The sequence below is a fragment of the Kryptolebias marmoratus genome, linkage group LG1, assembly GCF_001649575.2.
Source record: "Kryptolebias marmoratus isolate JLee-2015 linkage group LG1, ASM164957v2, whole genome shotgun sequence".
NCBI lineage: Eukaryota > Metazoa > Chordata > Actinopteri > Cyprinodontiformes > Rivulidae > Kryptolebias > Kryptolebias marmoratus.
Window position 1 is genome coordinate 30,607,342 of NC_051430.1, and position 21,959 is coordinate 30,629,300.

Sequence of the window (21,959 nt, forward strand, 5' to 3'; positions counted from 1 at the left end):
CATCAATCATTACAAGACAACACTGGTATGGACCGCTCTGTGTTAGTTCAATAAAGTCCATGTGCATGATCGGAAAAAGATAAGATGGTTTTGGGAAATGAGCCCCTTTTAGGCCTCGTGTGCCCCTCCTGTTGACACATGTGTGTCAACACAGGATTTCGGTAAAACAGGTTTGTTCTGAGCTTGGTAAATACCATCTGAATTCAACATTGCCCCCTTTTTGATCCATACTTGTTTCTCAGCTGTGGGAGTTCGCCCTTTCATGTCTTTAAGAATATTTTTATCAATCAGTTGTTTGTTTCTTCATTTAAAAGGTCTGCTTCTTTAACCAAGCCACAGAGACTGTAGGGTGCCAGAAGCTGCCACCGCTGTGAGTTACCTTGAAAAGATGTGGACACGAGTATGAACTTTAATAGCTTGTATGTTGAGAGCTTGTACGATAAGAATGAACTGCATTGAACCCTCTGACATTCTGTTGTGACACATAGACAGTTTTGTACACAAAGGCTGGTAACATTAAAAAACCCTAACATCTCCCTCCTGTTTATCAGACTTTGTTGAAAACTGAAACACAAAGAAAATATCATACCACAGTGCAAAAACCCACAAAAGAAACAAAATGCCAAAATTAGAAAGCAGAAAAATAAGATGAAATGCTCAAGATCATAAATCATAAACAAAAGCAAATTGAACAACAAATCATGAAAGCAAATTAAAATGGAATCATTGATGAGTGGAAAAATCAGAAAGGGGGATATGAATTGAAAAACAGAAGGCATAAAAACAAAAATGAACGACATGTATGTACATCCATCAATTTCTGAAACCTTAGTTGTAAAAACATCAATTTTAATCGCTGCAAAAACTGCTTTTCAATTAAAACATCACAAAACAACTTTTCTATTCTTCACTGAAAACACAGGTCTGTTTCAGATTTAAACTTCATATCCAGCTTCATGGAAAGGGCACAGCTTTACCACAATCACCGCCCGCCATGGCCGCCCTTTGCATTTGTACCAGCTTCTGGGTCACCGCTCTGGTCATCATTTTCCTAAAACAGGGGATGACACAACAGAAAAACAGGGAGAACAGTAACAACACAAAGATCACTGGGATGAACAGCTTCAGCAGCAGCTGCCACCAGGCCCCGGACATCAGCCAGGACCACAAGTCGAACGGCCCAGAGCCGTGGGTGGCAGACTTCACATAACGGCCTTCTAGGGTGTCGTGGATCAGGCCTCCTTCCTCCTTCCAGTCAATGTCCTGTTTAGATGTAGGGTTATGGCCAGAGAACGTGCTCAGGCCATACAAACAGTTTTGTTGGTCGAGTGAGATGTCTACTGATACCAATCCAGTGCTGTGTGTGGAGTAGGGCCTCTGGGCACACACATAGCAGTTAGTTTCATTGTTCACGTGGGCTGTCAGATTCATCAGTTGCCACCATGTGTTTGTGTTGTAACCATGGAGGTGATGCTCATCACCACGTCTTTTGTTTCTTCTTTCTGGCACGAGACACGTCCAGTACCAGAGTAAGCATGCTGCAACCACAGCACAACAGAGAATCCACCACTTCATGTGTGGAGTCTTCATTGTTGCTCAGTCTACAAAGACGCACGAGCCCTTTAATAGCCTAATGGAACTGGGATCGGGTGTTTTCTTCACTGATGTTGAGACGCCCCACCTCTAAACAGTGAGGCCCCTTTGTAGTCAGACTTCCCCCAGTTCAGGTGCTTTTAAGGGTCGAGCACTCTCTGCAGCTTACAGTGGCTGAGATGTATCCAGCTGGGCCTTTCAGCGATCTTTACTGCAGTGGGCGTGGTCAACAGCACGTGGAACGGTCCTTCCCACCGTGGGCTGGCCCAGTTTTTACTTTCACCACCTTGATGTACCCCCAGTCTCCTGGTTGGATCAGAATCAGAATCAGAATCAGAATCGCTTTATTGCCATTGCCAGTGAACAAGTTACAGGCTAGGAAATCGTTTTGGTGTACTGGTGCAAATAAAACAATTACAAATTAATAAGTAAAACATGAAACAAGAAAGAAATGAATTAAAGTGTATATGTGCATTATGGCAGGTGGATAAAGTGGCTGTCTCATGCTAGAGTCAATTGTCTGTTGTTCAGCAGTTTAGTGGCAGAGGGAAAGAAGCTGTTCATGTGGCGGGAAGTTCAGGTCCAGATGAACCGTAGTCTTTTGCCTGAGGGGAGAAGATTAAACAGGCTGTGTCCAAGGTGGGAGGGGTCAGCTGCAATTTGACCTGCTCGTCCTAAAGTCCTGGAGGAGTACAGGTCCTGTACAGGTCGGAGGTTGCAGCCGATCACCCTCTCAGCGGAGCGCACAACACGTTGTAGTCTCTGTTTGTCCCTGCTCGTAGCCCCAGTGTACCACACAGTGATGGAGGGGGTGAGGATGGACTCAATGACAGCTGTGTAAAACTTTACCATCAGCTCAGTTGGCATTTTGAGTTTCCTCAGCTGTCGTAAGAAGAACATCCTCTGCTGTGATTTTTTGATGATGCAGCTGATGGTCGGCTCCCACTTGAGGTCCTGGGTGATGGTGCTACCCAGGAAGCAGAAGGAGTCCACAGTGGCGATGGTGAGGTCCTTGATAACAAGAGGGTGTGGAGGGTCTATGGCTTTCCTGAAGTCCACAATTAACTCCACCGTCTTCTGGGTGTTAAGCTCCAGGTTATTTGAGCTGCACCAATATACCAGCCGATCTACCTCCATCCTGTAAGCAGACTCGTCCCCATCTGAGATCAAACTGATGACAGTGGTGTCGTCCGCAGACTTAATCAGTTTAACAGACTCATGGCTGGAGGTGCAGCAGTTGGTGTAGACGGAGAAGAGCAGAGGTGAAAGTACACAGCCCTGGGGGAAACCGGTGCTGATGGTCCGAGTCTCCGGGATGGTCTTCCCCAGCCGCACGAACTGCCTCCTATCCGTCAGGAAGTTGGTGATCCACCTGCAGATGGAGTCGGGCACACTGAGCTGAGAGAGCTTATCTTGGGGCAGGTGTGGCAAGATTGTGTTGAATGCGGAGCTGAAGTCCACAAACAGGATCCTGGCGTAGGTTTTTGGGGTGTCCAGATGTTGCAGGATGAAATGGTGGGCCAGGTTAATAGCATCGTCTACAGACCCGTTAGCTCTTTAGGCGAACTGCAGCGGGTCTTGAGATGGGAGAGGACCAGTCGCTCAAATGTCTTCATGACTACAGGCGTCAGAGACACAGGTCTATAGTCATTAAGACCAGTAATCTGAGGCTTCTTGGGGATGGGGATGATAATGGAGGATTTGAAGCAGGCTAGCACATGACACAACTCCAGGGAGGTGTTGAAGATGTCCGTGAAGATGGGAGTGAGCTCATTTGCACAGTGTCTGGAGGGGGAGACACCGTCTGGACCCGGCGCCTTTCAGAGGTTCAGCTTGCTGAAGAGATTGTGCACATCCTGCTCCTGGATAGTGAGGGGGCCGGGGCAGGGGGCTGAGACCACAGTGTGCTGTAATGGAGTGGAGTGATTGTTGGTGACTGGAAGGGTTTCTGGAAGGTCACCAACAATCCCTGGATCACGGGTGTGTCCTGTAGAGGAACAGAATCAGAAGGCAGTAAATTCCCATTTGACACTTCTTTCATTTTCATTGTTCTTCTTCTGCTTGCTCTAAATCTGGTGAAAACAGTGGTAATTTGTATTTGTATCCATAAATGATTTCAAAAGGAGTTAACCCATCTTGTCTCGGAGTGATTCTTATATAGAGTTTCACTAAGTCCAGACAATCTGGCCACGGCCTGCCAGTTGTCTCCATGCACTTCCTGAGCCTGTTTTTCACTTTCCTGTTCGTCCTCTCAATGAGACCGGCAGACTGCTTTAAAGTCATGCCTAAATGTGTAGCCATGCTTTGTACCATTTGGTTAACAAAATGTGGCCCGTTATCACTGTAAATTGTCTGTGGGATACCATACACTGGTATGATGTTTTTACAGATAGCTTTCGCAACTGTTGAAGCGTCCGCACGCTTTGATGGAACAATCTCAACCCATTTTGGAAAAACATCAATCATTACAAGACAACACTGGTATGGACCGCTCTGTGTTAGTTCAATAAAGTCCATGTGCATGATCGGAAAAAGATAAGATGGTTTTGGGAAATGAGCCCCTTTTAGGCCTCGTGTGCCCCTCCTGTTGACACACTGTTCAGACAAAGGCTGGTAACATTAAAAAAAAAAACCCAACTGTTTGTTTACTGGAAACTGATTCTGTGGAAAAAGGTAAATGACAGCTGGAGGTGGAGCTTATTGATAAGTCAGGTGATATTTTTCACATTTCCTCCATGTTGGAGGAGGAGATTACCCGGGGTTCCTGAGCACTCGGTGTGTATATAAAGAGCAGGTGAGAGCGTTCAGGACCAGCAGCCTTCAGCCGCCCAGGTGACTTCAACCAGCCGATCTCTGTCTGCAGACACGTAAGGTTCGACTCTTCTTCTGCTCCTTCATCATCTCAGAACAGAAGGATTTCAGGAAAGTTATTCTTAAAAGTCCTTCTAATAAATTAAAGGGAGGGTTTTTATTTTAATCAGGTGCTTTAAATAATTTTATGATCTGAATGAAGCTTTCTTTGTTCATTTCTTGTTGAATTCTGACAGAAAACCCAAGAAAACTGAAATTATTACAGACAGCAAACATTTTCTGACAGCAGGAGCATCAAGTCTTACCAGCAACAAATTTATTGTCACTGGTTGTGTTCTGGGGTTCCTTTTATGTAGTTTTCTTACCTTGAAAAGCAGAAGTATTGTTGGAATATGTGACCAACTGTGATATTCTCTCTGTTCTCTCTTACAAACATGCAGGAACCCAACATGTCCAAGTACATCACTGAGCTCCAAGTATCTCTGAATAAATCTGAAGAGTTTAAGTTCATTGAGCAAGGTCTGCATAAGATTCCTCATAACCTGAACAAAGGAGCTGGAGGAAACACCATTTACCTCTGGTACAAGAAAGGTGACAGACCAGGTATCACCAGGATTCAGCTGTCATATGATCATGACACCAGCCTGGGTCTGATTAAAGCAGGCTACACAAAGATCAACAAAAACCTGAATGAGGGAGCGTGTGGAAACAACATCTTTCTGTGGTACCACTCAGGTTCCTCAGAGTCTAAAGTACCCATCGTTGATCTTCATGTCACTACTGAACCAAGTGATGCAGCCAAGTATATGGCAGACGGCTGGGAGCCACTGTCCTGTGACCTAAACCGGAACGCTGGTGGAAAATGGATCCACCTGTGGATGAAGAGAGAGAAACAAACCTACATCAAAGAAATTACTGCCACTAATACCAACGATGGAGACGACCAACTTTTTCAAGATGGTTACATCCGACTGGATGAAAACACCAACAGAGGAATACGAGCAAAACAAATCTTCATCTGGTTCCTTCCAACTACTAAACCAGGCGAGGCCCTCGGGGATCTGCTGATCTCTACCAATGATGACGAATTTACCAATTTTATTCAGCAAGAATATAAACCAGCGGCCCAGCAGGATCTCAATGAGGGGACCGGAGGAAACCAAGTCTACCTGTGGTACAAGAAAGAAGTACCCAGCAAAAATCCCATCCAGTCCATGATGTTGATCCTTGACCAAACCGCTGTGCAGCCGTTTCAGAGCGCCGGGGTCAATGTCATCAAGAAAGATCTCAACAAAGGCAATGATTCTTTCCAAATGATTCTGCTGTCTTTCTACCAGTGACTTTCTACCATCAGAGTCACAGAGCTGAGCGTGCTCATGACAGGAACCAGAAAAGAATCCTGGTTCTGTTTAATCAGTCTGGTGATGGGTTTTCTTCTTTTGAAATGATGTTTTAAAGTCTGATCTCAGAATTCTGATTTTACCAACATGTGAAATCATTACTGATCAACCAACCAATCAAAGCCTTCAATGATTCTGTATCACTTTGTTCTGATTGATTTAATAAAGTCTAAAATAAATGCCTCAGACGTCTTTTTACTGTTTATATTAAAGATCAAAACAACAAGTTCAAAAGAAACCAACATCCCTTGATGGAATGCATTTCATCCACCACCTTCTAAGCACTCAAAGTATGTGCTGGAGATAACTCTCAGCTACTACCACTCTAGCCTTTAGATCAGTACCTGTAAAACTTATGAAAAGTTATAAAGTTAGATCCATTTTTGTGTTTGCTAGGGGCGATCAGCTGTGGCTGATTGAGTTGATGAAACACTGAAATGGAAATATACAGAAGCAGATGTTTGCTGAGTTATTGTGACAAACACTGAAAACCACAAATGTATTATTACACTAAAGAAACAAATGCACTAAACGGATTAGAAATATTTGCTGTAGTGAAGTGAAATGAGATTTATTTATATAGCACTTTTCAGCAACAAGGCGGTCCAGAGTGCTTTACAACAGAAATAAAAACCGTGGAAACTGGGCCAGATCATCAGACTTCCACACAACAATAAATAAAACTCTTCCACGTGGAGTCTAAGATGGGAAAAAGCTGAAACAGCATACTTTTGTTTCTGTGACGTTAAAGAACCAAAAAGTTCTGTTTGTTCTGTAGATGAGACGGACCTGAAGTCGGTTTCATCTGTTGTGTTTAAAAACAGCGAGTTTACGTTTAAAACTGGGAGCAGGAGAGTGTGGAGTGCCGTGGTGCGTTCAAAGACTCAATTTAAAATCAGAGACGTTGTTCTGAAACATGTTTGTTGTTGCTGCTGAGGAGAAATTTATTTTATTTTCTAATAAAACCTCAGAGTTGAAGCTGTGTGATTAGATGACACTGAGGGATGAAGTCAGCTGAAGGAAAATACAACCCGACTGCAGAAAAAGATGGAACAATGTGTGAAATGTAAATAATTGTTCCACGAGCAACATCAGTTAAAAGTCAGAAACATCTGGAGGAACATTTATAACTAATGAGGTTAATTGTCAGCAGGTCAGTCAGAGGACTGCAGATAAAAAGAGCATTTAGAGGCTGAAGATGGGCAGAGGTTCACCAGGCTGAATGCTTGTCACCCGCCACAAGAAATCTGTGAAAAAGACGTTGGCTCCAATTTATGGGAGACAGAAAGAAAGAAAAAAACATGTCCGCCTTCCACCAGGAGCAGAGAGAAAAGGAAATAGCACTGACCAGCACTTCATTCGTACGTTAACTCTTCAGCCATACTTCTTATTAATCTATTAATGGCCTAAGTGGCCAGTTTCCTAATTTTACGTGTACAAATTTATTATTGAACAAACCAAAGAATCACTTCTGCAGAATACCTGTTCACCACGTTCTCAATTCACCACAGAGATCTAAAAACAAGAAAAAAATGACCAAACACTGCAGTCCTCTTTCTAGCGGTTTAACTTGGTCTTTGCCCTTCTGCCTCGTCCTTTTCATGAAGCATCACCTCTTATTTCATTCACCTCTACATGTATTCAAAGGTCACTATCTGTGGCTTGTAAATGACACTGTTGGCCCACACCTGAAGCCAACATTTTGTGTTTTTTAGTGTTTGTTTATTTATGAATAGCTGGTTTCGGCGCTGCTTTTTACGACACACAAGATTGCAGTATTTGACGGACACGTCATGGGTCTGTCCTGCCATGCGTTCCTTAGAACTTAGCTGTGAAATGCACAACACTTTTAAAGACTGATATTTGCCAATTTTGAAGCTAATCTTTTCCCCTCTTTCGGCAGTCTTTCTGCGTGTGCAGTGAGTGTCAGGAGGGTGGCTTGTTGTTGTCCTGGTGTGTTATTTTCAGCATCCACACGATGACATCATGGAGTAGTGGAGGCGGTCCTCATTCCATCAAGGCTCATAAACGGCAGGAGAAGAAGAGCTGGCTGCCAGACCTCTGAGGCCTGAGTGTTAAGCTTTGCAGTAACCTGAGGCCTCTGAGTTTCAGGAATTTCCTGTTTTTTTCTCTAAAAGTTTCTAATTTTGTGCTTGTCTTCAGGTTCCCTAGCTCGTTTGGTGTCTCTTCCTGTGCTTCACTGGTTTTCCTCATTCAAGACTCACAACCATCAGGATTCCTGTGAAGACAAATGTCTGGCAGCATTACTTCACTTTCATCCTTGTCATCCTCCTGCATGCCTTACCGCTCCTCACCCCTAGGTGTTCCTCACTGCTTCCTGGAGATCCTCTACCGGCTGAAGGAAGACACACCGGGACCATCGACTACCTTCCACTCACCTCTTCCTGGTATTCATTTACAAACAATTTAAAGTAAGCACCTCAATCAAACACACTCCAATTCCACATTCTAGCTCATCTCACCTCTCCTTATCTCCTGACTACTCCATGATGCCATCGTGTGGACGCTGAAAATTCCAATTCATGAATGGCTAAAATGGTACAAAGTATCAAGAAGACCTTAGATTGCAAAAAATGTACGAAAAATGATAAAACAGAAGAACAACAGTGTGAACAGCAAATCAGCATTCACTCTATTAAAGGCCAAGCTTCCCTTGAAGGAATGATGTCACCTGCCACACGTTCCTGGTTAAACACTGAAGCCTACAATCAGTAGCTTTATGTCTAAAGGCTTGAAAGATTGAGACAAGGAGGAGGTTTGGAGGGATCACGGTGAGACTTTTAAACCAAACAACACTGAACCAACTGTCAGGCATGGTGGGGATAGCATCATGCTGTGGTACAAAATGGATGGAATAATGAAGGAGTAGGAACACTGCCTCCAAACTCTTCAACTTCACCTCCAACCGGCAGCTGGATGTTTGAAACTTGGACACAGTTGGGTCCAACAGGACAATGATCCCAAACACATCAGAACTGGTCCCTGATTGGATAAGTCCGACTCACATTGAGCTTCTGGAACGACCTTCTCAAAACCCCGACCTCAACCTGACTGAAAATCTGTGGACTCTGAATAAAAAACAGATCTGTGAGGGAAACCGACCAGTTAAAATGAACCAATTCTGCCAAGAAGAAGAGTCACAAATCAGCCAGAACAGAACAGCCTGAGGACCAGGAGACACCTGCTGAGGGACATTTAACCAAATATTAGTGGGAGTTTATGGATATATTTGACACAATACGTTCAAACGCATTTTAAAGAATCCTTAAAGTGGTATGTTGTTTAATCACTCCACCCTTGAGAAAGAACAGTTCAAATAAATCAGTAAAAATCTGAAATTAATCTGATATTTATGCAGACGATGAGTGAAACTCCAGCTGGAGCTTCATTCTGCCCGTTTGGACAAAACTGTCTCCAAGTGGACAAACCCTTTGTCTCTGTGCTCCTGAGGTGCTGCTGCTTATGAGAAACTAAAACCTTAGATTTTTTATTTCTTAATAAGGAAACAGATCTGAACAATAACCTCTTCGTCACCTTCTGTCTGATGCAACCATCCACTGAAAGGACAACCTAAATTCTCAAGAACTGGGAAGTAACCTGTTTCTGCAGGTGTCAGTAATGGAAGGTCAGTTAGTTATTAAGTGAAAAACAAGGTGTGTGTGCAGGTGTGTGCAGGAAGCTGGTAATATTTTTATATCTAAAGACATCAGAAACACTGAAGGGGTATCATCAACACGCCTTCACTCAGTTTCCTGATTCTCAGAGATGAATTCCACTTTCTCCGAGCTCAAACACTTCAATAAATGAGATCAGTTAAACACACGGCCAGTTTGCTGAAGTAGATTTCAAAGAGAACAATATTTCTGAAGGAATTAAAGAGATCTCAATGTATTTCTATGGGGAAATATTTATAGATAAAGTTAAATATTCTGAAAAGTATAAATGTCAGGATTAAGTTTTTTATGTTTCTTTTTGTATTTAATGTTTTGCTTCTCGTCTCTTTTTGGGTTTGGGTTTGTTGTCTCTTTTGTTGTTTTCATGTGGTCTTGTTCTCTGTATCTGTCAGTATTCACCTCTTCTCCGTCTGTCACTTGTTTACCTGTCAGCCCATCTCCACCTGCTCCTGGTTTCATCATCATCTCACCTGTGCCCACTTTTCCTAATTACCTCCTGTGTTTAAAACCTGGTCATTTCCTCCACTCACTGCTGATCCCTACCCCCATTCGGAGACCCCTCCTCATCCTACAGAAAGTTACAGAGTGTGAAGAGCTGGGTATTTAAAAGGGGGCCTTTTGTTCTGTGGACAGACTCACCTCAGCTGTAATAATTAACTTTAAACAGGTTGTGTGTTATTGTTCAGGCATGCTCAACCAAATACAGTCAGATGCCACTGAGTGATGTCAATGAAGTTTCAGCAGAAATAATAAAACACCCATGCCTGAGCAATAACACACAACCTGTTTAAAGTTAATTATTTCACACCCTGTCATGAATGTTTTTACAACAGGCCATCCCCTCAGGATCAGGATGATAAGGGAGCTGATTAACTTCTGAATAAGTTCTTGCTGAGGAGAAGGGTCCTTTGTTATCTCAAACTGTTTTTATAGCGGGGGAGACATCATGTAACTGCTTTTCTAGGCCTTCACAAATATATTTTACTAATTTTTAAACTAAAAAGCAATTGTTTAACCTTAAATTGTTCAAGAACAATTTTGCTTATCTTATTCAAAAAAGTAAAAGCCTACAGCTTTGATCTTCTCTTTGTTAGTTTTCTGAATTCTATGCATCAAACCAGCTTTCAATCTTTCTTATTCAGCTATTTTTCATAGCCTTTTTGCTTATTTTAAATGTTTTATTCATGTTACACTAGATCATAGTTTATCATTTAAACCATGTAACCATTCTTACCTCTGCTATTTCCTATTTTATTTCTGTTTTCTTATCTAGTCTTTATTTATTATTAGATTTATTTTTTCCTTATTTACCTACGTCTTCATTTATTTTACTTCTTTTCTAATAGTTTTAATCCATTCAAACCAAATTTCACTAAGAACCGACCCCAAAAGGCTGGATTTACAACAAGCTCATTCGCTCAACATTTTATCAGCCATTATATTTCATACCTGTGATCTCAGAGTTTGTGAATGGTGCAATACCCAATTTTCAGATCTGACCAAGAAGCTTCTAGATTCCTCTAATGTTGGAATCTGCTTGATCCCTGGGGCTACAGCCAATCTCTCAATCGTTTTAATTCACATTCACTCTGAAACACCTTAAAACTAAAAAAAAAAATCCCTTCTAACTAGTCCAAACCCCCCAAACACAAAACACAGCAATGATCAGTCTGTCTGTGGAATTCTCAGAAAACCCTTTGGTTCACTGGGACACACAGATACAAACTGTGAGAAACATCTATTGCTGTGGAAAAAAAACACCCACACAATGCAGAACATAAACAATATATCCCTGTGTTCAATAAAATCTCTCCCTCTCATTGTTTCATTGCAAACTTTCCATTTTCCATACTTACACACACTCTTCCTGTGTTCTTCCCAGCTTTTTAAAAAAATAAGCTGGTTTAACACTTTTGTTTCTCTTTTTCCACCAATCAACTTAACCCATTTGTTCTCAACACTTCCTCATCCACTTAGACTTTCCCTGTTCAGAAAACCCATTGCTCTTTTTCCTTTGTCTTTTTTTTTCCTTTTCTTTTTTCCGGTGCACCATTCATTCAATTACAAACACATACCATATCCTAAGCATATTGGACTATCTGGAGAATCACCCATTAACGGATCCGTTTATTTTACAGACAGGACGTCTCCTGCTGGCCTTTCTGCCTTAATGAAACTTGTTTCACAGGTTCAGGTCCCTTGGAAATTCCCCAAGGGAGAATCCCCCTTCGTATACCAGCCGTGGTCCAGTGGAAAAGTTCTGATCTGGACCCCAAATGTCCATCAAAGGGGACGGGGCTGCAAAGTTCTCCTCTGCAGGATGATCAGTCACCAGATCGTTGATCACACGTGGTATCCTGTTTGTGACGCCAAATTGTTGTGGAATTTTCTTTAACAAAGAGGACAATGAAGAGTTTTGTCTTAGGATAATTTCTTTAAGCTATATAGTTGAGGTGAGTCAGCAGAGTGAGTCTGTCCACAGAACAAAAGGCCCCCTTTTAAATACCCAGCTCTTCACACTCTGTAACTTTCTGTAGGATGAGGAGGGGTCTCCGAATGGGGGTAGGGATCAGCAGTGAGTGGAGGAAATGACCAGGTTTTAAACACAGGAGGTAATTAGGAAAAGTGGGCACAGGTGAGATGATGATGAAACCAGGAGCAGGTGGAGATGGGCTGACAGGTAAACAAGTGACAGACGGAGAAGAGGTGAATACTGACAGATACAGAGAACAAGACCACATGAAAACAACAAAAGAGACAACAAACCCAAACCCAAAAAGAGACGAGAAGCAAAACATTAAATACAAAAAGAAACATAAAAAACTTAATCCTGACATTTATACTTTTCAGAATATTTAACTTTATCTATAAATATTTCCCCATAGAAATACATTGAGATCTCTTTAATTCCTTCAGAAATATTGTTCTCTTTGAAATCTACTTCAGCAAACTGGCCGTGTGTTTAACTGATCTCATTTATTGAAGTGTTTGAGCTCGGAGAAAGTGGAATTCATCTCTGAGAATCAGGAAACTGAGTGAAGGCGTGTTGATGATACCCCTTCAGTGTTTCTGATGTCTTTAGATATAAAAATATTACCAGCTTCCTGCACACACCTGCACACACACCTTGTTTTTCACTTAATAACTAACTGACCTTCCATTACTGACACCTGCAGAAACAGGTTACTTCCCAGTTCTTGAGAATTTAGGTTGTCCTTTCAGTGGATGGTTGCATCAGACAGAAGGTGACGAAGAGGTTATTGTTCAGATCTGTTTCCTTATTAAGAAATAAAAAATCTAAGGTTTTAGTTTCTCATAAGCAGCAGCACCTCAGGAGCACAGAGACAAAGGGTTTGTCCACTTGGAGACAGTTTTGTCCAAACGGGCAGAATGAAGCTCCAGCTGGAGTTTCACTCATCGTCTGCATAAATATCAGATTAATTTCAGATTTTTACTGATTTATTTGAACTGTTCTTTCTCAAGGGTGGAGTGATTAAACAACATACCACTTTAAGGATTCTTTAAAATGCGTTTGAACGTATTGTGTCAAATATATCCATAAACTCCCACTAATATTTGGTTAAATGTCCCTCAGCAGGTGTCTCCTGGTCCTCAGGCTGTTCTGTTCTGGCTGATTTGTGACTCTTCTTCTTGGCAGAATTGGTTCATTTTAACTGGTCGGTTTCCCTCACAGATCTGTTTTTTATTCAGAGTCCACAGATTTTCAGTCAGGTTGAGGTCGGGGTTTTGAGAAGGTCGTTCCAGAAGCTCAATGTGAGTCGGACTTATCCAATCAGGGACCAGTTCTGATGTGTTTGGGATCATTGTCCTGTTGGACCCAACTGTGTCCAAGTTTCAAACATCCAGCTGCCGGTTGGAGGTGAAGTTGAAGAGTTTGGAGGCAGTGTTCCTACTCCTTCATTATTCCATCCATTTTGTACCACAGCATGATGCTATCCCCACCATGCCTGACAGTTGGTTCAGTGTTGTTTGGTTTAAAAGTCTCACCGTGATCCCTCCAAACCTCCTCCTTGTCTCAATCTTTCAAGCCTTTAGACATAAAGCTACTGATTGTAGGCTTCAGTGTTTAACCAGGAACGTGTGGCAGGTGACATCATTCCTTCAAGGGAAGCTTGGCCTTTAATAGAGTGAATGCTGATTTGCTGTTCACACTGTTGTTCTTCTGTTTTATCATTTTTCGTACATTTTTTGCAATCTAAGGTCTTCTTGATACTTTGTACCATTTTAGCCATTCATGAATTGGAATTTTCAGCGTCCACACGATGGCATCATGGAGTAGTCAGGAGATAAGGAGAGGTGAGATGAGCTAGAATGTGGAATTGGAGTGTGTTTGATTGAGGTGCTTACTTTAAATTGTTTGTAAATGAATACCAGGAAGAGGTGAGTGGAAGGTAGTCGATGGTCCCGGTGTGTCTTCCTTCAGCCGGTAGAGGATCTCCAGGAAGCAGTGAGGAACACCTAGGGGTGAGGAGCGGTAAGGCATGCAGGAGGATGACAAGGATGAAAGTGAAGTAATGCTGCCAGACATTTGTCTTCACAGGAATCCTGATGGTTGTGAGTCTTGAATGAGGAAAACNAGCATCAAGTCTTACCAGCAACAAATTTATTGTCACTGGTTGTGTTCTGGGGTTCCTTTTATGTAGTTTTCTTACCTTGAAAAGCAGAAGTATTGTTGGAATATGTGACCAACTGTGATATTCTCTCTGTTCTCTCTTACAAACATGCAGGAACCCCACATGTCCAAGTACATCACTGAGCTCCAAGTATCTCTGAATAAATCTGAAGAGTCAGACTTCAAAGACCAACGTCTGCATAAGATTCCTTATAACCTGAATGAAGAAGCTGGAGGAAACACCATTTACCTCTGGTTCAGGAGAGATGACAGACCAGGTATCACCAGGATTCAGCTGTCATATGATCATGACACCAGCCTGGGTCTGATTGATGCAGGCTACACAAAGGTCAACAAAAACCTCAATGAGGGAGCAGGTGGAGACAACATCTACCTGTGGTACCACTCAGGTTCCTCAGAGTCTGAAGTACCCATCATTGATCTTAATGTCACTACTGAACCAAGTGATGCAGCCATGCAAATGGCAGAAGGCTGGGAGCCACTGACCTGTAACCTGAACCGGAACGCTGGTGGAAAATGGATCCACCTGTGGATGAAGAGAGAGAAACAAACCTACATCAAAAAAATTACTGCTACTAATACCAACGATGGAGACGACCAACTTTTTCAAGATGGTTACATCCGACTGGATGAAAACACCAACAGAGGAGCAAGAGGGAAAGAAATCTTCATCTGGTACCTTCCAACTACCAAACCAGGCGAGGCCCTCGGGGATCTGCTGATCTCCACCAATGATGGCGAGTCTACCAAGTATAAAGAGGAAGAATATAAAAAAGTGGGCCCGCAGGATCTCAATGAGGGGACCGGAGGAAACCAAGTCTACCTGTGGTACAAGAAAGAAATACCCAACAAAAAAGCCATCCAGTCCATGATGTTGATCCTTGACCAAACCGCTGTGCAGCCGTTTCAGAGCGCCGGGGTCAATGTCATCAACAAAAATCTCAACAAAGGCAATGATTCTTTCCAAAAGATTCTGCTGTCTTTCTACCAGTGACTTTCTACCATCAGAATCACAGAGCTGAGCGTGCTCATGACAGGAACCAGAAAAGAATCCTGGTTCTGTTTAATCAGTCTGGTGATGGGTTTTCTTCTTTTGAAATTATGTTTTAAATTCTGATCTCTGAATTCTGATTTTACCAAAATCATTACTGATCAACCAACCAATCAAAGCCTTCAATGATTCTGTATCACTTTGTTCTGATTGATTCAATAAAGTCTAAAATAAATCTGCCTCGGACGTCATGCCTTTTTACTGTTTATATTAAAGATCAAAACAACAAGTTCAAAAGAAACTAACATCCCTTGAAGGAAATATTAGAAATATTTGCTGTAAGAACTCACTAAGTTTAATCAAACATGTGAAACCAGATGTGTATATATATCTGATGTACAAATATATGTACATATAAACCTAAACTGTAATAATGACAGCTTATTGGGTAGAAGTTCAGATGAAGTTCAAAGAATCACCACATGTGGCTCAAACTCAATAAAAAACAACAAAGAAACAAACCTGGTTCAGACAGAACAAACTGGACCAGAACCCAAACCCAGTCCTCTTGAATGGGGTTGACTCCCAGAGTTAATCAGTTGAAGATGTACATCTAATGATGACTTTCTAAGAGTTTCAACAATGGCTTCACTTTTCAGACCCAGAGGTCTGTTTTTTATTCATTCTGTAGAAAAACTTTAAGGTTCTGATCATCTTGGATCCCATGGACACTGTGAACAAACAGAATGAAGATTAACTTTCAAACCTTCTTATATCTAAATTTAGGTTTAGAATATAAATGATATACAAAACTCCAGTAAAATCTGAAAGAAAGTGTTCAGTAAACTGAGGTGAAATGATGCCTGTGAGTCATCTGATCCCAGAACAGAACGCGTCAATAGCTGAATTTTAAAACGTAGGAACTAATATTGCGGTGTTTTTAATGTTAAAACAGTCTTAAAAAGTCTCAATTTGAAGTCATACAGCTCAAACTAAATGAAATCAGTGTGAGGTGAGCGGTGCGTGGCTGCAGTACCGGTGTTGGCCTGCAGGGGAAGCCCGCGCAGCGCACTGACAGCAGAGGAAGAACAGCTGCTTTTACTGAACTACACCATCTGGAGCTGCTGCTTTTCAGCGGGCTCCTCACCTGGTCACCTGGTTAATAACGGGGCTCGTCTCCATGGCAACGGGTCGGCTGGTGGACGTGTACCTGGACCTGCTGTCCCAGCCGTGCCGGGCGGTGTACATCCTGCTCACCTGCACCAAGATCCCGCACCGCGTCCACACCGTGGCTCTGAGGAAAGGTGACCTGCTAACTAACCAGTTAACCAACGACTTAACTAACCCGCATTCTGACCCCGTCCTGCACCCAGGAGGTTCTGCTGCGATCTCGCGCTGGTCCATTGAACTTTGACCTCTTTCCGCCAAACCCCACTTGAAAACCGTCGGTTTGAGGATCTCTGTAAGAATCTGTAAATATAAACACATTTTAAAACAAATAAAAACACGGATCTGCTTTGTAAAGGTCTGCTGATACATTCGGCACATGAATAAACCTCATTAGGTATTTTTATTCTGTTCAGTGAAACTAAACAGTTCTGTTAATGTGGAAAACGGAAGCGTGCGAGTTTAAAGGTAAAGGCTTCCGGTGGACAGAAATACTTGTTTTCACAAAGCTGCACGCCGAATCAGAGATTCAAGCATTTATAATAAAAGAGGTGTAGAAAAAATAATCAATAGTGATTATTTTAGCTGCCGTTAATAAAATGTTTAAAGAAGTATCATTGTGCCAGTTTGGTTTAACCTTTGGAGTGTTTGCAGGAGAGAACAAGACTCCAGAGTTCACCAGGCTGAACCCCATGCAGAAGGTTCCTGTCATGGTGGACAACGGTTTCGTCCTCACAGAGAGGTACACACACACAGAGGAGCTGACAGACAGCCCAAAGTGCCGTAACTTGCCTCTGATCGTTGCACAGTCTGACCTTCAGGGTGAATTTGCTGGGAGGTCCTCTCCTGGGCAGACTGTCAGCTGTCTTAGATGTTGTGAACTTGTGAGTTCAAATAGATGATGGACTCCAAATAGTTTGACCTTTGACCTTTACCAGATTGATGGGAAGCAGCAGCTGCTTCTCTGAGGGCAAAATAAAGTTTGGCACTTTTGGCTTTCCGTAGTCCAATGACGGAGCAGAAACCTTCTAAACCAACAGCAGAAATGTGACTGCAGCCACACACCTGCCTCACCTGCCTCACCTGTTCACGTGTTGCAGTGATGCCATCCTCAAGTACCTGGCCTCGACGCGCGACGTCCCTGAGCACTGGTATCCACGGCAACCGGAGCAACGAGCCCGCGTGGATGAGTACACGGCCTGGCATCACACCAACACGCGCCTGAGAGCTGCCAAAGTCTTCATACTGGAGGTAAACACACACACTTCCCATGAACACACACTTCCCGTGAACACACCCCTGACGTCAGTCTCCGCCCCCTCAGGTGCTGCTTCCTGCGCAGTTTGGCGCTCCGGTGGACAAGACGCGTTTGAAGCGTGCTCTCTCAGAGCTGGAGGACACGTTGGACAAACTGGAGTCCATGTTCCTTCGCCGGCAGCCGTTCCTCTGCGGCGACGACGTCACCGTGGCCGACCTGCTCGCCGTCTGCGAACTCATGCAGGTGAGGTGTTTGGGTTAGGAGGTGGGGAGGCGGGGCTTGTTGGGTGGTCGTTTCTGAGCGTGCTCAGTGTGTTTACAGCCTCTGGGTGGGGGGCGGGACATCCTGAAGGACCACCCTCAGCTGCAGCGCTGGATGAGCCGCGTTCAGTCGGCCGTCGGCGAGTCGTTCGATAAAGCTCACGCCGTCCTGTACGGCATCAGAGACCGCCACCGAGCCAAACTGTGATGTCACAGAGTGGGTGGAGCCTCTTCATCATCCTCGGTGTCAGAGATGGAGATCAATGCGACGAGGAGGAGGAGGAGGAAGGTGTTTTATTAAACTTCACTGATATGAAACTTTACGCCCGACAGATGTTTGTAAATCTAACTTTTAATCACACTTTAAGAACTTTAAATTTGTAACTAATAAAGCTGATTTATTTTCTGTATTCCTGTTGTTTAATTTCATATTTGAGTTTGAATATTTTGACGTAAATCTGAAAAAAAGGGAAGCAGCTGATCAGGTTTTTAACGTTGGCCATAAAGTCAGGAGAAACCAGACAGGAGAACATCGTCTCTCAGCTGAGCGAGGCGAGGACAGACTGCTGGGACAAAACGTCCCTTTGAAACGTCTCGTCTGTCCTCGAGCGAGTGGAGGACAGACTGCCGGGACAAAACATCCCTCTGATGAACAGGAACAGCTTCGCTCTGAAACGTCTCGGCTCAGTTTCAGTTATTTAGACGTTTTCTCAGATAATGTTGGAGAAAAAGATCCTCCACCCACAGCTCTGCCTCCTGATTAAAGTAACCTTCAGGAAACACAGAAACTAAACTTCTCAAAAATAAAAATGTTTGTTAAAAGTTTGTTGGACACATCAACGGGGACAGTGGCGCCATCTAGTGGGTTAACCTGAAAGAGAACCGCCAACAATAAAACTGTCAGAGTGATCCAAACCATTAGTCTCCTCACATCCCGTTTAGAGTTGGTCACCTGTGACCCCATAACCTTGAAATCAGTAGTGATCATCCCCAACCCAGCTGTGCAGTTTGAGACTTCTGTGTCTAAAGGTTTTAATTTAGAGTTTGGACAAGAACTCATCCACAGACTAAAATATCTGATCTTAGGAACACCTTTAAAAGCTCAGAGAGCGTTTTTATTAGTGCCTGAATTTACCAGAAATCTACCTTCTTCCATCCTGGCTTTTCAAAATAAAAGCTCAATATTTTTGCCTCTGTCTGTCCATTTGTTGATCATATCAGCAAACTGAAACTCAGAACGAATGTCAACAACTGATTAACCAATTCAAGATGGCTGCCACAGCCAACCAGCTTTCAACAAACCCAGACTTTTATTCTTTAAACTTTAGGATTTCATTGATTTCATTAAAGCCAGGAAAGTGTTTTACAGTCAAACTGTTTTTCTTTCTTAGTTTGTGTTTCTGATCAGTTTAGAGTTTTGTTTTTTTTTTGCTCTTGAACAACTGACCCGTTCTCACAGCTTTAAAGAACCAAACCAGAACCTCAGCGAGGGGAGGAGTCCACACCGGGCGGTCCAAACGAATAAACAGACACCAGAAGATTCAAGGAAAAACTTTAAAAAAGCAACAGTAAATAAATATCAGTGGGAAAAACTGTTAGAAAACTATAAACAGCAGCTTCAGGTCGTCTACAGAGGAGCAGGGGGCGGGGCAGGGGGCGGGGCCTGGCGTCGCTTCGAGGGATGATCCTCATCGTTTTCTTCTCTTCCTCGTTTCCTCCTCGCTGCCTTTCTCGTAGACTCCACCTCCTGCTGGTGGGAGGAGCCAGAGTAAGAGGTGTTGGAGCCAATGAATGAATGTGTGTGTGTGTGTGTGAGGTTACCGTGGGAGGAGCAGGAGGAGAAGGAGCAGCAGCAGGAGGAGCAGCATCTCCTTCTGACGGGTACATGAGTCGATGAGTTTTCTCCAACATCTCTTGATCCTGCAAACATCACCGTCAGCTGCCTACATTTCCCATGATGCACCCTGAGCATGTGGCTCAGCTCAGCCGGCTGTCATTAAACATGTCGTACTTTGGAAACAAATAATCCACCATTTTTACTAAAAAGGGGAAGCGGGTCTGCTGGTTTTAGATTTTAGCTTCAACAACTCAGTTAATCACTCAGCATCAACACAGAAAATACAAGTTGTAGCTGTAGTACTGCTGCTGAAGTACTCCTGTTGTAGTACTCCTGTAGTACCTGTAACCAGGGGTGCTGCAGAGCTTCATCAATAGTCATCCTCTTGGTGGGATCGACCACCAGCAGCTTCCTCACCACATCTTTAGCTGAAACAGAGAGAAGAACTGAGTCAAGAGGTCACAGGTTCTACAAACCCTCCTCCTCCTCCTCCTCCTCCTCCTCCAGCAGCAGCTCTGACTGAACGTTTAAACAAACGAACTGAAGGTTCTGACAGGAAACCACCTGAACAACCCGAGCCAGCGGCTGCAGAACGTCTGCAGGAACGTTCCGGTGGTACCTTGGTTGGAGATCTGTCTCCACTTGGATGGAACCATGGTGAACTCTCCACGGATGATCTGCTCTGTGACCGAACGCTCACTGAAACTCTCGTGGAACGGAGCGTAACCGCTCAGACTGACAGAGACACACAGACAGGCGGGTCACACTCTCAGACAGGTGAGACAGGTGTCGCTCAGGAGGGCGGAGCCTACCACACAAACAGCAGGACTCCGAGGCTCCAGGCGTCCGTGGCGAGCCCGTAGCCGGTGGTGGAGGCGTTGGTGAAGACTTCAGGAGCCAGGTAGGATGGAGTCCCACACAGAGTCCTCATGAGCGCAACCTCCTCCAGGATCCTGGACTGGTTGAAGTCCGTCACCTGAGACACAGGTGTTACAGTCTCTACACACAGGTGGATGATGTGTACATGTAGCCTTCAGCTAACGTTAGCTTAACCTTTCAGAAATGGTAGTTGGTGATGATGATGAGGACGATGAAGAAGAGCAGGTCTACCTTTATGAGACAATCGTCCTCGTTTGACGCCAACAGAATATTCTCCGGCTTCAGGTCCCGATGGACGATCCCGTTACTGTGGAGATACTGAGCAAACACACGGAGTTACCTGCAGGGCTGCGTCGGAGGCTGGCGATTACCGTGGCAACAGCAGGTGGCCTCACCTGGACGGCGCAGAGCATCTGGTAGAAGTAAAGTTTGGCGACGTCTTCGTTCAGCTGCTGCTGAGATTTGATTCTTTGGAAGAGCTCACCGCCCTCCATCCTGAGACACAGGGAGCTCAGGATCAGGAACACACACACACACACACCATCACACAAACAGATAGACGGACAGGCAGGCAGGTGACTCACAGCTCCAGCACGATGTAGTAACTGTCCTCCGTCTGATAAAAGTCGTCCGTCTTAATGAGACAAGGCTGCAGGAGAGGACAGAGGAGACAAAGACGAGACAACGGAGACACGGAAAGGACACATGAGGTAAAGGGGTGGTGGAGAATACAAGAGCAGGAAAGAGGAGAGGAGATAGGAGACAAGGAAAGGACAGAGGAAACAAAAAAGGTAAAAGAGGAGGATGAAGGAAAGAAACAAAGGACAGAGGAGAAGAGATGGGAGACAAGGAAAGGAGAGAGGAGACATGTTCAGACCGCCTATTGGTGCGCCTCTTCTTCTTCGTTGGTTTTACTCACGTGGTCGACCTTCTGCAGAATCTTGATCTCCGTCTCTGCGTTTCGTGTCGCCGTCTGTGATTGGACAGACAAAAAAAAAAAAAAACGGGTCACATGCACAAGATCGCCACCCTGGGCCCGCCATCATGTCTTAACCATCAGACGCCATGTTTGTAGTCTTGAGGTCACCTTTGACCTTAGCAGGAAGATGGGAGGGAAGGAAGGAGGAAACGCTGAAGGAAAGCAGAGGAGCCAGCCAATCAGAGTGCAGAGACGAGACGACTCACCCCCTCAGACTGGAAGTTCTTCTTGTTGATGATTTTCACTGCGACCTTCCTGCAGGTGGAGCGCTCGAAGGCCAGCCGCACCTCGCCACACACTCCTCTGAAACACACACACACACCTGAGTCCTACACAACACACCTGAGTCCTACACGACACACCTGAGTCCTACATGAGTCACACCTGAGTCTTACACGAGTCACACCTGAGTCCTACACGAGTCACACCTGAGTC

The 21,959-nt window shown here is 43.9% G+C and overlaps 4 protein-coding genes across 5 annotated transcripts in view; 3 read left to right on the forward strand and 1 right to left on the reverse strand.

Annotated features, from left to right (window-relative positions):
- Window positions 1-4,397: 4,397 nt before the first annotated feature.
- LOC108248094 lies at window positions 4,398-5,984 on the forward strand. Its single transcript, XM_037974556.1, has 2 exons — window positions 4,398-4,460; window positions 4,845-5,984. Exon 2 carries the CDS (start codon window positions 4,854-4,856, stop codon window positions 5,742-5,744), a length of 891 nt encoding a protein of 296 aa, XP_037830484.1. The 5' UTR covers window positions 4,398-4,460; window positions 4,845-4,853; the 3' UTR covers window positions 5,745-5,984.
- On the forward strand, window positions 4,406-15,384 carry LOC112451418. The gene is made up of 2 exons (XM_037974552.1): window positions 4,406-4,465; window positions 14,248-15,384. The coding sequence occupies exon 2, from the start codon at window positions 14,257-14,259 to the stop codon at window positions 15,145-15,147; it is 891 nt and encodes a 296-aa protein (XP_037830480.1). The 5' UTR covers window positions 4,406-4,465; window positions 14,248-14,256; the 3' UTR covers window positions 15,148-15,384.
- Window positions 15,385-16,203: 819 nt separating this feature from the next.
- On the forward strand, window positions 16,204-18,239 carry gstt2 (glutathione S-transferase theta 2). The gene is made up of 5 exons (XM_017436597.3): window positions 16,204-16,448; window positions 16,966-17,053; window positions 17,412-17,562; window positions 17,636-17,812; window positions 17,891-18,239. The coding sequence occupies exons 1-5, from the start codon at window positions 16,325-16,327 to the stop codon at window positions 18,035-18,037; spliced, it is 687 nt and encodes a 228-aa protein (XP_017292086.1). The 5' UTR covers window positions 16,204-16,324; the 3' UTR covers window positions 18,038-18,239.
- Window positions 18,240-19,387: 1,148 nt separating this feature from the next.
- chek2 (checkpoint kinase 2) overlaps window positions 19,388-21,959 on the reverse strand; it is a 6,254-nt gene continuing 3,682 nt past the window's right edge. The window contains exons 6-15 of one of the 2 annotated variants that reach the window (XM_017436568.3): window positions 21,731-21,827; window positions 21,465-21,518; window positions 21,130-21,194; window positions 20,941-21,040; window positions 20,777-20,863; window positions 20,479-20,642; window positions 20,286-20,401; window positions 20,009-20,094; window positions 19,651-19,749; window positions 19,388-19,579 (exon numbers count right to left, since the gene is read on the reverse strand). In XM_017436568.3, the coding sequence (XP_017292057.1) occupies window positions 19,457-19,579; window positions 19,651-19,749; window positions 20,009-20,094; window positions 20,286-20,401; window positions 20,479-20,642; window positions 20,777-20,863; window positions 20,941-21,040; window positions 21,130-21,194; window positions 21,465-21,518; window positions 21,731-21,827 (991 nt within the window). In that variant the 3' untranslated portion in view covers window positions 19,388-19,456. The remainder of the gene's footprint in view (window positions 19,580-19,650; window positions 19,750-20,008; window positions 20,095-20,285; window positions 20,402-20,478; window positions 20,643-20,776; window positions 20,864-20,940; window positions 21,041-21,129; window positions 21,195-21,464; window positions 21,519-21,730; window positions 21,828-21,959) is intronic. The other variant, XM_017436569.3, reaches the window with a different exon arrangement.